We start from the raw sequence: 15,650 nt of genomic DNA, 5'->3' as shown, positions 1-15,650 counted from the left end.
CAGTGTTAAAAATACAACATCAAGGAAATCTCCCACAGCTTTATGAGAAAGGGGATGTAGCAAAATGTGGTTAACAGACTTAGAAGATCAAAACAGAAATTCAACATTTGACTACCAATAATTCCAGAGAAAACAGAATAGAGAAAACGTAAAGGGAGAGAAATATTAACACATTAATTTTTTAAAATCTCAGAAATTTTCTCAAGGGGAAAAAACGAGTGGCACCTGACTTCTCCATTGTAATACGCGTGCTTAAAGTTAATGAAGCAATACTTTTAAAATGCCAAGGAAAAGTTATTTTCCGTTAAGAATTCTATACCCAAACTATCAATCAAGTGTGAAAACAGCATTTTTAGATATGCCAAGACCTGAAACTTTATCCACACACTCTCAGGAAATGACTAGAAGATATGCTCTATACACATACTCGGAAATTCATCAATAAAAATGAAGACGAAGAAGCAATCATTCCAAGTATCTGGGAAGTCCCTGAGTGGCAACTATGCACTGGCCCTAAGCAATAAACAGAAACAAGAGGACTAAGCTTCACAGACAAAAACAAAAGCTGATTTGTTCGAGCATTTCAAAAACACCAGTGCCAGGTACATGGTGAATCAAACGAAGCTATTGAGAAGTTTTAAGAATAAGTTCGGTTGGGTGCGGTGGCTCATGCCTGTAATCCCAGCGCTTTGGGAAGCTGAGGCAGGTGGATCACCTGAGGTCAGGAGTTCGAGATCAGCCTGGTGAAACCTCGTCTTTACTAAAAATACAAAAAAATTAGCTGGGTGTGGTGGTGTGCACCTGTAATCCTAGCTACTGAGGAGACTGAGGTGGGAGGATCGCTTGAACCTGGGAGGCGGAGGTTGCAGTGATCGGAGATCACACCACTGCACTCCAGCCTAGGCGACAGAGCAAGACTCCATCTCAAAAAAAAAAAAAAAAAAAAGACTAAGTTCAACAATAATTATGCCAATACAAATAAGGCAACTAACAACATTCTATGTAAAATAAAATGTAAACTGAGTACACTTTAGGCCCTTCAGTAAATATTTACATAGCTATAATGTAAATATGGCTTACTGATTAAACCACAAATTGTGGCCGGGTGCAATGGCTCACATCTGTAATTCCAGCACTTTGGGAAGCCAATGCAGGCAGATGGCTTGAGACCAGGAGTTCAAGACCAGCCTGGCCAACATGGCAAAACCCCATCTCTACTAAAAATACAAAAACTAGGCCGGGCGCGGTGGCTCAAGCCTGTAATCCCAGCACTTTTGGGAGGCCGAGACGGGCGGATCACAAGGTCAGGAGATCGAGACCATCCTGGCTAACACGGTGAAACCCCATCTCTACTAAAAATACAAAAAAATTAGCTGGGTGTGGTGGTGTGCACCTGTAATCCTAGCTGAGGCAGGAGAATGGGGTGAACCTGGGAGGCAGAGCTTGCAGTAAGACAAGATCACGCCACTGCACTCCAGCCTGGGCGACAGTGCAAGACTCCATCTCAAAAAAAAAAAAAAAAAAAAAACTAGCCGGGCATGGTGGCACATGACTGTAATCCCAGCTACTCAGGAAACTGAGGCACCAGATTTTCTTGAACCCAGGAGGCAGAGGCTACAGTGAGCCGAGATCACACCACTGCACTCCATCTCTACTAAAAATACAAAAAATTAGCTGGGTGTAGTGGCGGGCGCCTGTAGTCCCAGCTACTCAGGAGGCTGAGGCAGGAGAATGGGGTGAACCTGGGAGGCAGAGCTTGCAGTAAGACAAGATCACGCCACTGCACTCCAGCCTGGGCGACAGTGCAAGACTCCATCTCAAAAAACAAAACAAAAAACAAAACAAAAAAAAACTATGATAGTAAAAGAACTAGAAAGGTAAGGTATGTTAGAGGTATAAAAGAATTCAATCCTGGAAGTCAATAGACAATATAAAAATGATAAATTAAGCAGTAACAATATCACCACATTGAAATGTGTGGCTAATACCAGAAGAAACAGCTAAATGAATCATAATTAAATGACTGACTTTGAGTAACAGGTCCAGGAATGGGAAGGGGTAGGGAAAGGAACCACTGATTTTCATTATGTGTCTTTTTGCATAATTTGAGTTTTAAAATTATAAACCTGTATTATTTTAATAAGAGCAAAGTACTGTTTTTGTTTTTTAAGTACAAAGAGTTTGGTGAATCTCAAATCCTCAGAAATGAAAAAGCAAAATCTATTGAAATTAAATTTTTGTTTCAGGATAAATTTTGTTTCATAGTATCTCCAATATTCTAAGGCAAAGGAAATGAGAAAACTCAGAATTTACCAACTGCCTCTGGACCTCTCTGACTGTTCCATAGACACCTTAAAAGAGACAGACAGACACACACACACACACAAACCCTCACTTCACACCTTTACTCCTTCACATCTGGGTCAAAGGCACTGACAGCTACCCGTCATCCAAACCAGCAATCTTTAATCTTCATCTTCCTTCCCTCACCCCCCAAATTTTATAGATTCTAGTCCCTAAATATCTCCAAATTGAAACCTAAACCCCCTGTCTTGTAAAATTTTATTCGTTCAAGTCTTCATCTTTTGTCTAGACTACAGAAATTCTAACACCCCTAACTAGCCTCTAGGCCTTCATTCTCTCTCCGCTCTAAATTAACACACTAAAACAAATTTCTCCCTTGAAACTTCCCATTACTACAGAAGAAAATCCTTCCTCTAACACAGTCCTTCACTATCTAGCCTTTTCTATCTATCCATGTTTAATCTGTGCCACTCTCTCCTCATACTCTGTATTCCAAAAATAATTTCAATTCTGGGTCTTTGGCACAGGCTGCCCCTCTGCAAGGAAGTCTCTTCCAGTCCAGCTTCCCCATCCCCACCCCCATCCTCCTGGCCAACTTCTATTCATTTTTATAAAGACTCTCTTTCCTGAATGCTACCAAATACATAACTCTTTTATAGCGTTTAATCATAATGTATCATAATTATCTTTCTGTCATCTCCCACATTAAACTGTGTCTCTTCATTACCAGAGGCTAAAATATTACTTTGGCATACAATAAACACTTAATAAAATGCCATTCAGATGATGAATCAGCATACCTGCAACTACATATTACAGATCTATTCAACTTTATCTATAGAGGTTAATAACCAAATGTCCACAGAAGCAGGAAGAAAAATGAAAGGCCAGTTTGCCCTGTCAAGACATACCATAAAAGAATATCAACAATCAACTTTTACATAGTGCTTAACAGTTTACAATATGAATACATATGGTCTACGGTTTACAGAGTTTACAGTAAATAAACTATTCAATTTCTTTAGAGATTTGGGACTGGGCCTTAAGTAAACATTAAAATGGCTTTCTCTTACAGTTTCATCAACATCATTTTATATGATGCAGGTCAAAAAATAGCAAGACAAGATCCCCAATAAGATCCTGAAGTTTGGCCGGGAACAGTGGCTCCCTCCTGTAATCCCAGCACAAATGGGGCCAGTTTGGTGGAGTATGATCAATCTGAAAACCCTGACCTCAGGAAACTCTGCTTACACACCCCTGCTTCCCAACATGAGACTAACTTTACTTGATTGAAGACCTTGCCATGATATTACCTGAACCCTCACAAAAAAGATTCTCTCTCTAAGCAGAACTCACTGTCTCTAGATCTCTACCTAGAATCAGATTTCCTAAGGGAATAAGTACCAAACCTAAATAAATAGGAGACAGCTTACATTCCAAAAGAACTATAAGACTTTAATACATTATACAGCAGAAATCTGGGAATACATGTGGGAATGGATTCAGAAGGTGCTGAATAATGAAGATAGAACTTTAGATGAGACAAGTCATTAAAAGGAATGCACTTACTAAAGATTCTTTATTCACTATACTACTTCAAGAAGCTGGGTACAGTTCTAACAGTTTGCTTGATTAACTGAAACCTGGACTGTCAGCCTGCATTAAAAACACTTGGAACTCTCACTGATTAACAGCAGGATTAACAGCAGATTAGATACTGAAAAAGAGAACATTAGTTAGCGTGAAGACATAGCATTAAAATTTATCCAAACTAAAGCACAGAGAGTAAAAAAAAAAAAAATCTTTAAGAAAATGAACAGAAAGAACCTCAGTGACTCATGGTACAATAACAAGTGATATAACATATGTGTAACTAGTGGCAGGGGAGTACTGACAAAAAATAATGAATAATTTTCCAAATTTGACAAATTCTAAAACCCCACAAATTCAAAAACTAAACACCAAAAAAGAACATAACAAATTGCTGAAAACTTAAGATAAAGTAAAAATTTTTAAAGTATCCAGAGAAAAAAGGGACATAAATAGAGAGAAACAAAGATAAGACTATACAGACATTTATTAAAGAAACAATAAGGCCGGGTACAGTGGCTCACCTGAGATCAGAAGTTTGAGACCAGCCTGGCCAACATGGTGAAACCCTGTCTCTACTAAAACTACAAACATTAGCCGGGCATGGTGGCACATGACTGTAATCCCAGGTATTCAGGAAGCTGAGGCACCAGATTTTCTTGAACCCAGGAGGCAGAGGCTACAGTGAGCCAAGATCACACCACTGCACTCCAGCCTGGGAGATAGAGTGAGTCTCTGTCTCAAAATAAAAAATTTTTTTTAAACTGTGATAGTGGCCAGGCACTGTGGTTCACACCTATAATCCCAGCACTTTGGGAGGCTGAGGCGGGCGGATTACGAGGTCAGGAGATAGAGACCATCCTGGCTAACACGGTGAGACCCCATCTCTACTAAAAATACAAAAAATTAGCTGGGCGTGGTGGCGGGCGCCTGTAGTCCTAGCTACTCAGGAGGCTGAGGAAGGAGAATCGCTTGAACCCGGGAGGTGGAGGTTGCAGTGAGCTGAGATCGCGCCACTGCACTCCAGCCTGGGCAACAAGAGCTACACTCCGTCTCAAAAAAAAAAGAAAAGAAAAGAAAAAAGAAACAATGCAGGTCAGAAGACAATGGAAAGACATCTTGACATCTTTAAAGTGCTTATAGAAGAAAAAAAAAAAAGGCTGTATAGCTAGAATTCTACATCCAGCAAATATCCTTAGAAAATGAAGATAAAATAAAGATTTCTGCAGACAAAAGCTGAATAAATTGAAGGCCAACAGAACTACATTATAAGAAATATTAAAGGAAGTTCTAAAGAGGGAAGAAAAATAAGAGGTGGAAACTTCCATCTACACAAAGTAAAGAAGAGGGACAGAAATGGCAACTATCTGGGTAAATACAAAAGATTTACATTCCAGTTTATTGTTATTTCAAAGAACTCTCAGTATGATTCCATTCATATGAAATATCTGGAGGCTGGGCAAGGTGGCTCATGCCTATAATCCTAGCACTTTGGGAGGCTGAGGCGGGCAGATTACCTGAGGTCAGGCGTTCGAGACCAGCCTTGCCAACATGGCAGAAATCCCGTCTCTAGTAAAAATACAAAGTTAGCCGGGCATGGTGGTGCATGCCCATAGTCCCAGCTACTCGGGAGGCTGGGGCAGGAGAATCACTTGAGCCCGGGAGGTCGAGGTTGCGGTGAGCCGAGATCACACCACTGCACTCCACCCTGGGCAACAAGAGCGAAATTCCGTCTCAAAACAAAAACAAAAACAAAAACACACAGACACAATGATCTGGAATAGGTAAACCCATAGAGACAGAAAGCAAATTGGTGGATGCCAGGGGCAGGGAGAAGTGAGGAAATGGGACTAATTGCTTAACGGGCATGGAATGTTATTTTGGGTTGATGAAAATGTTTTGGAACTAGATAGACAGAGGTAGTTGCACAACACTGGGCATGTACTAAATGCCACTGAATTATTCACTTTAAAATAATCGTGTGTTACACAAATTTTATTCCAACTTTTTTTGAGGGGCCGGGGTGGGAACAGATTCTCGTCATGTCGCCCAGGCTGGAATGCAATGGTGCGATCTCAGCTGACTGCAACCATCACTTCCTGTGTTCAAGCAATTCTCCTGCCTCAGCCTCCTGAGTAGCTGGGATTATAGGCACGCACCACTATAACCAGCAAATTTTTGTATTTTTAGTACAGACGGGGTTTCACCATGTTGGCCGGGCTGGTCTTGAACTCCTGACCTTGTGATTCACCCACCTCAGCCTCCCACAGTGCTGAGATTACAGGCAATAGCCACCACGCCTGGCTCATTCCAACTTTTAAAAAAAGATAAATGACTGTTTTGAGCAAAATTAATGACAGTGTATTTGGGGAATTATGACATATTAAAGTAAAATGTACAACAATAGCATAAAGGACAAGAGTGGATAAATGGAAGTATACTGTTATCAGGTTTTTATATTATAAGTAGTCTAATACTATTTAAAGGTAGACTGTTATAAGTAATAAGTAAAACTTTCATAATCATAAATCCTAGAGTAACCCCCAAAGAGCAAAACAACCATCCTAATAAGCCAAACTGGAGACAAAACTGAATCATAAAAACAACAAAAAAGAAGACAGGAAAAGGGCTGGGCACAATGGCTCACGCCTGTAATCCTAGCACTTTGGGAGGCCAAAGTGGGCGGATCACCTGAGGTCAGGAATTCAAGACCAGCCTGGCCAACATGGCGAAACCTCGTCTCTACTAAAAATACAAAAATTAGCTGGGTGTGTTGGTGCATGGCTGTAATCCCAGCTACTCGGGAGGCTGAGGCAGGAGAATCGCTGGAACCAGGGAGGCAGAGGTTGCAGTGACCCGAGATCGGGCCACTGCACTCCAGCCTGGCCACAGAGCGAGACTCCATCTCTAAAAAAAAAAAAAAAAGACAGGAAAAGAGGAAGATTTTTTAAATAACAGATGGACAAAGAGTAAACAAAAGTGCAAGACAGTATGATTTAAACCCTACCATATTGGTAACTACATTAAACACAATGGTAGCAGAGGTTGTCAGACTGGATTTTAAAAAAGCAAGATCCAACCATATGCTGTCTACAAGAAATGTACTTTACACAAATAAAAGTAAAATGATGGTAAATACACTATGCAAACAACAATCCTTTAAAAAAAACCTAGAATGCCTACAAGTAAAAGTAGTCTTTAGGGTAAGGAATATTAACAAGGATAAAGACAGACATTCCATCATGATAAAGAGTCAATTCATCAAGAAGATATGCAACAATCCTAAATATGATGGACTAAGTAAGATTAATGAAACAGAACTGACGCCCATACATACATGATCAGTTATTTCTGACAAAGTTGCCTCAGTAAGAAAAGGATAGTCTTTTCAACAAATAGTGCCAACACAATTAGATATCCATACGTAAAAAAGGAGCCTCAATCCTTATCTCACACTATAAAGATATCAACTCATAATTCAGATCAGAGACCTAAACATAAAAGCTAAAACCATAAAACTGCTTGAAAAAATACAGAAAATATCTTGACTTTGGGGCAGACAAATATTTCTTAGGATACAAAAAGCAACAGCCAGAGAAGAAAAAATTGACAGTTTAGACATCATCAAAATTAAAAAACAGCTACTCTTCAGAGGACACCATTAAGGAAAAAAAAAAGACAAGCCAGAGAGAGAAAACAGTAATAATACATGCCTGACAAAACTTGTATCCAAAACTTACGGTGAATTCTTTACACACATTAAGACAAACAACAAAATAAATGAGCAAAAGATGTGAGTCGATGCTCACAAACAAAATTATAAGGCAAGCAAATGATCACATGAAAAAGCCAATGGCCCATGTAAAAGAGAAATGCAAAGTAAACACACAGATACTACTACTTATCCTCTAGAACAGGGGTCCCCAACCCCAGGTCGTGGGAACCGGTTGGTGGCCTATAAGGAACCAGGCCACACAGCAGGAGGTGAGCTGTGGGCTGGTGAGCATTACCACCTGGGCTCCACCTCCTGTCAGATCAGTGCAGGAATTAAATTCTCAAAGGAGCGCCAACCCTATAACGCAAGGGATCTAGGTTGCACGCTCGTTATGAGACTCTAAGATATGATGATCCACGGTGGAACAGTTTCATCCCAAAACCATCCCCCAGTCCACAGAAAAATCGTCTCTTCCACGAAGCTGGTCCCTGGTGGGGACCAATGCTCTAAAAAGGCTAAACTTTAAAAGACTGACAATACCAAGAATGCAGAACCTAACCAGTACAAGTGCCAATTAAGTAAGTGGAGCAACTGGAGCTGTCATATACAGCTGATGGGAGTGTAAAATGGTGCTACCACCCTAAAGAATTGTTTGGCAGTTTCTCATAAAGTTAATGTCAATAACATATAAGCAAGGAATTCCACTTGTATGAAACCTTTACCCACATCAAACCTTGTACATGGTTGTTTACAGCAGCTGTGTTCATAACAGCCAAAACCAGAGACCACCTAAATGATCAAACTAATGACCAACAAATTAATGATTTTTTGGTAAATCAAAAAAAAAAAAAAAACCTACTTTGGGATATCCAAAAAAAAAAAAAAATACTACTCCTCAGCCAGAAAAAAGAGTAAGTTACTGACATATGTGAGAACATGGAAGAATCTCAAGAACAGAATAAGAAGGAACAAGTCAAGCACAAAACAATACACATTGTATGATTTCATTTACATGAAATCCTACAGTGACACAAAGCAGATCAGCCTGGGAGACAGAGTGAGACTCCATCTTAAAAAAAAAAAAAAAAAAAAAAAAAACCTACTTTGGGATATCCAAAAAAAAAAAAAAATACTACTCCTCAGCCAGAAAAAAGAGTAAGTTACTGACATATGTGAGAACATGGAAGAATCTCAAGAACAGAATAAGAAGGAACAAGTCAAGCACAAAACAATACACATTGTATGATTTCATTTACATGAAATCCTACAGTGACACAAAGCAGATCAGTAGGAATGCTTGGGGCTGGGGGAAGCAGGCAGGGTTAACTGACTGCAAAGAGACACAGCGAAGGCAGAGCATGGTAGTTTACAACTGTAATACCAGCACTCTGGGAGTCCGAGTCAGGTGGATCACTTGAGGCCAGGAGTTCGAGACTAGCCTGGTCAACATGGTGAAACTGCATCCCTACTAAAAACACAAAAACTAGCTAGGTGTGGTGGTGTGTGCCTGTAATCCCAGCTGCTCGGGAGGCTGAGGTGGGAGAATCACTTGAACCCGGGAGCCAGAGATTGCAATGAGCCGAGATTGTGTCACAGCACTCCAGCCTGGGCGACAGAGTGATATGCTGTCTCAAAAGAAAAAAAGAGAGAGAGAGAGATAGGGAAGTATTTCAGGGTGACAGAACTGTTATCTTGATTGTTGTGGTGGTTACCGCTGGACAGTCCTCCGTGGGCCACATGTACTCCCACATGTCTTACTGAGTATGCCAGGAATGCAAGGCCATGACCAGTCACTCTTGAACCTGGGCCATTCTGTACCTGGTAACCTTGAAAGACGAGATAACATCTCCCCCTAGACAAAGAGCAGGCTTGCTACTGCTTTCTATAAAAGTAGTAGATTCCCCAAGTTTGATGTTCTTCAGCTGCAACACAAAACCACTGAGAGAGCATCCATCTTGGCCATAGCATGTCACCCTCTTGGGACTTGGGGCAAGGGAGAACCTATGCAAATATAGCAATTCTCATGCTGTGTGCTATGATAAGAAAAATAAATTCTTTCATCTCTCACCCAGGAGTCCCCCAGCTTATGTCTGCACCCAGTAATACAAGTTGAGAATTCTAAATCCAAAAATCCAAAATCTGAAACTTTTTGAGCACCAACATGACGCTTAAAGGAAATGTCCATCGGAAAATTTTGGATTTTGAATTTGGGATGCTCAATCATTTAGTATAATGCAAATATTCCAAAATCCAAAAAAAATCTGAAATCCCAAACACTTGTGGTCCCAAGCATTTCGAATGAGGGATAGTCAACCTTTAATTGTAATAGGCTACCTTTTAGCTATTAGTAGGGTAAAATCAAACTCCACGCCAGATGGTAACATGGGTTAAAATGCATCAAACTGCACACCTAAAATGGGTACGCTCTATTGAACGGAAGAGAAGGAGAAGAGGTGTGGAGGAAGAAAATGGACACAGAGGAAAAAGAGGAGAGGAAAAGGAAGAAGAGTCAGGAAGAGGTGGTCAGAATAGAAATGCCTTAGTAGGTAGAGAAATGAGTCCAGACACATGAAGAAAGGAATATGAATGTGTCATGTTCTAACCCACTCTTACTCCCTAAACTGTGCTCTGAGAAGGTCCTTCACCAACTGAGAAATATATAAATAATTAAATATAATTACTGAAAAAAATGCTGTGGTGGTTGTCCCTTGTAATTCTGGGTTAAAGATGGGCAATATTGCCATTAAAAGGGGTTCCCTGATTTCAGTGGAATAGTTCTACTTCCAGAGCGACAAAGTAGACGTTAAACCATGCTTACATCTCTAGGATTAACTCTATGGATCATGACTGTTAACACACTATTGGATTTGATGAGCTAGTATTTTTTTGCAGTATTTTCATTTCTATCTAAGTAAAACAGACCTATAATTTTCTCTTCTTACACGTCCTTATCTGTTTTAGAATCAAGATTTCACAAGCCTCATAAAATGAACTTGGTATTTTTTCTCACTATTTTCCAGGACAACTTGCAAAAAGAATTAAGTGTTAATGTCTGATGGAACTCATCAGAGTATCTGGATCCAGAGCTTCTAAAAAGGGAGATCTTTACCATTTCAGTTTATTAGTTCAAGATATTTCTTCTGATACCAATTTTCACATTTAATAGTTTTCTAAGAATTCTATTTGTCATTTAGGCTTTCAAATTTCTCAGCCTACGTTCATAACGTTCTTTTTTTATCTGATATTTGTAGTTATTTTCCATTTTTCATTTATTGGCATCTTTTTTTCTTGTCCATTTTATCAGAGGTCTGCCTAGCTTACTAAACTTTTCACAAAAATAATCTTTTGGTGTGACAAATCCTTTTGTTCTCAATTTTACTGATTTCTGTTCCTAGCTTTATGCTTTTTTTTTTTTTTTTTGAACTCTTCAAATGAACTTTACTAAGGCAAGCTTCCTTCATGACTCAGGTGAAGTCATTCTGCCACTCTACAGAAGGTCTGGTTCCACAACACAGCCTTCAACACACAAACTATACAATACAAACATGATTATCAATACAATACAAACATGACAAAGGTATATACATTTTACCAAACCTACATATCAATGTCTTTGACTAAGGCAGTATCTTGAGGCAAATAAAATTACACGCTGTTCCCACACACAGTGTGTAAGAGTCCGACTATCTGCATCAAGGCAAATATTTTCTCTACACAGCTAACTGGACAAGTACAGCTTGATAAAATTAGTACCTAGAAATGAACTCTCCAGTTGCTTTACCAGATGCCATTCAAAACCTGCAGTTAATAATAGGAGAGAAAAACCTGGCTGTGATGGTCACATCTCATTTCAACATCCTATCACCACCACCACCACCACCACCACACACACACACACACACACCCCAAAGTAAAAGCATTCTTTTCCTAGCTATGGAAGCATACATACATCCTGGTCAGAGGCAGTTTCGGATTACACAACAGATTTTGGTCTTAAATCTTTCTGCTTGCAATTGAGCGTTAAGACAGATCACTAACATAAAGTTCAACATGCGACCCAATCTTGGGTTTGGACACAAGACATAACCCATCCTGAAAGGCTTATTCTTATGAGTGTAAGCTCTGAAGAGTGATTTTATGTATTATTAGCTTCAAAACAATGTCGGAGCTGCCACTGCGTAGGAAAGTAACTCACAGATTACCCTAGCAGGATGCAAAGGTGTTAACACAGAAGAGGAGGAACAAGGTGTAGATACGGGTCAATTTTCAAAGTCCTGACTTGTTTAATATGGCCTAGCCAAAAGCACAAGAACACAAGTTGCCAGATTTCTTTTTTTTCTCTGGCTGCAAAAGACTGAAGGCCTTTCCCTAACGAGACTCAGGCAGCCTTATTTTCCCCTCACTTTGAGGGTGAAACTTCAAGAGAAGACGGGTGCGAAAAGCGGTTCCCAATGTTGAGAGACTGCCAGTTGTGATAAGGATCGCGTTGGTAGAATTTGGGGCTCCGTGTGTACCAGGCTGCCTCTCTAGACCAGGTAATACAAGAAGCCAGGGCTGCTCAGGCGCTGGCCGCAGACACCAAATGAGGGGGAGGGGACGGTGAGGGGGAGGGAGGCACGGAGGCGAAGGGGGACGGGAGAAGAGGAAAGACCGAGGCCTGAAACAAAGGAAGCGGGGCTTTCTCCAAGAGGGGGTGGATTCGGCGTCCGAGTGAGGTGGAGAAAAGCCAAGGCTGCTGGGAAAGGCTGGACTCACAGAACTTGGAGGTGGAGGTGTTGATGTTGATGGTGGAGCTGGCGGTGGGGGCGGGGGCCGCCTTGGCCACGGCAGCGGCCGCGTCGCAGGTCTTCAACATCATGATCACCCCATTAGCCTCAGGCGGTGGCGGCGGCCCCATCGGGAGCCCCTCCTTGGGGCCTTTCCTGTCCACGGAGACCACGGGCACCGCCAGCAGCTGCCCCGCTGGAGGCTCTCGGGCAGAGGCCGGGATCGAAGAGGGGGGCGGTGGGGGTGGCAGGGGCTGCCGGAAGCCGTCCACCGCAGCCTCCCAGTTGTTGTGGTTCTGGTCGTCCATCATCGCCTCGTAGCTGCCCCCCTCCTCCTCTTCCATGCTTTCCTCCATCCTGCTGGCCCCCGGCACCCGCCCGCCTCACAGGCACCTGCCAGCCGTCTCAACCCCGGGCCAGCGGGCACCGCTGCCTCCCCGAGCTCACATCGCCGGGGGCAGGAATGGGCGCAGCGAAGAGGGCTGCGGTGCGCAGGGTCTCTCGCTCCCCACGGGGCCGACTAGCTTGGAGACGCGGCTGACGGCGGTGGGCGCTCCGGGGCTCTAGTCTGGGAGAGGCAGCCGTAAAGCAGCGGCGCTCCTCACGACATTTTACAGCGGCTTCCAACAGGCAGTTGGAAAGGGCAGCTGGGGGCGCGGCCAGGAGGGCACGTGGTGCGAGGAACTGGCCGCAAGAAAGCGGAGCCAAAAGGGGCGGGAGCTGTGAGTCACTCCCACGCAACAGGGCAGAGGTTCGCCCCGCCTCGGCTGGCAGAGAACTGACAAGGGAGGTGCGACGGGTCAGGACGGGCATTCGCCGGCCCCGCCCCCGGCCCGGCCTCACGTGACAAAGGTGTTTCTCCTGCGCACGCGCGGTCGCAATCTGGTTACCATGACTACGAGGAGCCCGCCGGCTCCTGAGGACGCGCGGAGCGATCTTGGCAGTAGCTGTGGACTGGCCAGACTTACCTGAGGTGTTTTTCTCGAGTCCTCCAAATCTACCGTGCCTTCGCACCTCTGAGTGTCTGAGAGCCCCGGCTTTTGTTGGGACGGAGATACGGGGCCACAAGAGACCCCGGGGTCGCAGGTTATAAGCGGATGAGACCGCCCTGGGCGGCCTGTGGTCCGACTGCTCCTTGGGTCGGTCCCCAGCTGTCGCGACACAAACGCACAAAACCGAGACCAAAAACCGAATCACACATAGCAGGATGGCGCAAAAAGGAAATGCGTTTGAGTTACTCATGCGTGTTTTTAAAATTCCTTCACGCTTGTATGCACTGAGGCCAGCAATCCAACTTTTAAAAATGCCGGCTACGGCCGGACGCGGTGGCTCATCCCTGTAATCCCAGCACTTTGGGATGCTGAGGCGGGTGGATCACGAGGTCAGGAGATGGAGACTATCCTGGCTAACACGGTGAAACCCCGTTTCTACTAAAAATACAAAAATTAGCCGGGCATGGTGGCATGTGCCTGTAGTCCCAGCTACTCGGGAGGCTAAGGCAGGAGAATTGCTTGAATCCGGGAGGCAGAGGTTGCAGTGAGCAGAGACCGCGCCACTGCACTCCAGCCTGGGTGACAGAGTGAGACTGTCTCCAAAAAAGTAGCCGGGCGCGGTGGCTCAAGCCTGTAATCCCAGCACTTTGGGAGGCCGAGACGGGCGGATCACGAGGTCAGGAGATCGAGACCATCCTGGCTAACACGGTGAAACCCCGTCTCTACTAAAAAAATACAAAAAAACTAGCCGGGCGAGGTGGCGGGCGCCTGTAGTCCCAGCTACTCCGGAGGCTGAGGCAGGAGAATGGCGTAAACCCGGGAGGCGGAGCTTGCAGTGAGCTGAGATCCGGCCACTGCACTCCAGTCCGGGTGACAGAGCGAGACTCCTCCTCAAAAAAAAAAAAAAAAAGAGAATTAAGTGGTATGCTGAAGGGGAAAACATAAAACCTTAGAATTACATGTGTGGCAAAAGAAAGGCAGAAGGAAGGCAAATTCTGTTTCAGACAACTGATGATTTATCATCAACAGACACTTTCTAGGTAGATGGGTGGGTGCGTGCGATGAGATAAAGAGTTTACATTAAAAAAAAAAAAAGTCCAATATACAGGGAAGATAGAGTCAAAAAAGGGTCTCTAACATACTGTGTCATATTAGAGTCAAAAAAGGGTCTCTAACATACTGTGTCATAAAGCAAGTCTTTACATATCTAAGGATTTATATCATAGCCACCATATAGCCACAAAATATATGAAGCAAAAATGAACAAGTATAAGAAGAGAGAGAAGTCTACCATCAGAGTAGGTGATTTTTCACTCCCTCTCTAATTGCAGTGAGTTGAATACGGCCTCCCACAAGGTATGTCCATATCCTAATCCCTAGAACTTGTAAGTATGACCTTATTTGGAAAAACGGCATTTGCAGATGTAATCAAAGTTCTTGAGATGAGAAGATCATCCTGAATTATCCAAGTGGGCCATCAATCCAACGACAGTGTCCTTATAAAAGAGAGGTAGAAGAGGAGAAGACGCAGAGGAGGAGGTAATGTAACCACAGAAGCAGAGATTGGTGTGATGGCATTCACAAGTCAAGGAATGCTGGCAGCCACCCAAAGCTGGAAGAGACAAATTCTCCTCTTGAGCCTCTGGAGGGCGTGTCATCCTGCCAACACCTTGATTTCAGACTTCTAAATTCCAGAACTGAGAATTGATGTCGGTTTTTTTAAGCCACTTGTTGTGATAATTTGTTAAGCAGCTGATTACAGGAAACTAATACATAGATCAAGGGGACCAAAAAAGTCTTCAAGGGACTGGAAGAATTGAATAACACAATTACCAAGCTTAATCTAATATATATGTGTAGAATATTGCCTTAATGACTGTAGAATACACAGTCCTTTCAAGAATATGCTAAACATTCACAAAAATTGAACATACTGTGTCATAAAGCAAGTCTCTATATATCTAAGGATTTATATCATAGTAACCACATTTTCCGGTCACTATATAGGTAAGTTAAAAATCAATAACCAAAAGATAACTGGTAAGCCCCATATTTCCACTATTCCAATTAACTCATGAGTCATAAAATCATAATAGAAATTAGAAAACATTTAGAACGGATGGGCTTGGTGCTACCATAGCAATATAACTTCTATCCTCTTGAGGGCCCTGCTCCAAGGGTTTTTACCCAGCACACTGGTGAATACTAAACCTTTTGTATGTGTGCTGTCAAAGTGATCAATGTAAGACACTCATTTTTGCTGTAATTAAACTACTGTGACAA

General features: G+C 42.7%; 1 protein-coding gene across 1 annotated transcript in view; it reads right to left on the bottom strand.

Moving 5' to 3' along the window:
• The window catches only part of CACUL1 (CDK2-associated, cullin domain 1), a 68,011-nt gene extending 54,798 nt beyond the window's left edge, over nt 1-13,213 (bottom strand). The window contains exon 1 of the mRNA XM_011927795.1: nt 12,365-13,213. Within this exon, the coding sequence (XP_011783185.1) occupies nt 12,365-12,731 (367 nt within the window). The 5' untranslated portion in view covers nt 12,732-13,213. The remainder of the gene's footprint in view (nt 1-12,364) is intronic.
• Nucleotides 13,214-15,650: the final 2,437 nt, after the last annotated feature.

The sequence above is a fragment of the Colobus angolensis genome, unplaced genomic scaffold, assembly GCF_000951035.1.
Source record: "Colobus angolensis palliatus isolate OR3802 unplaced genomic scaffold, Cang.pa_1.0 Scaffold75, whole genome shotgun sequence".
Lineage (NCBI taxonomy): Eukaryota > Metazoa > Chordata > Mammalia > Primates > Cercopithecidae > Colobus > Colobus angolensis.
Note: the sequence above shows the minus strand (reverse complement) of the source record. Positions and strands in the feature narration are given on the sequence as shown.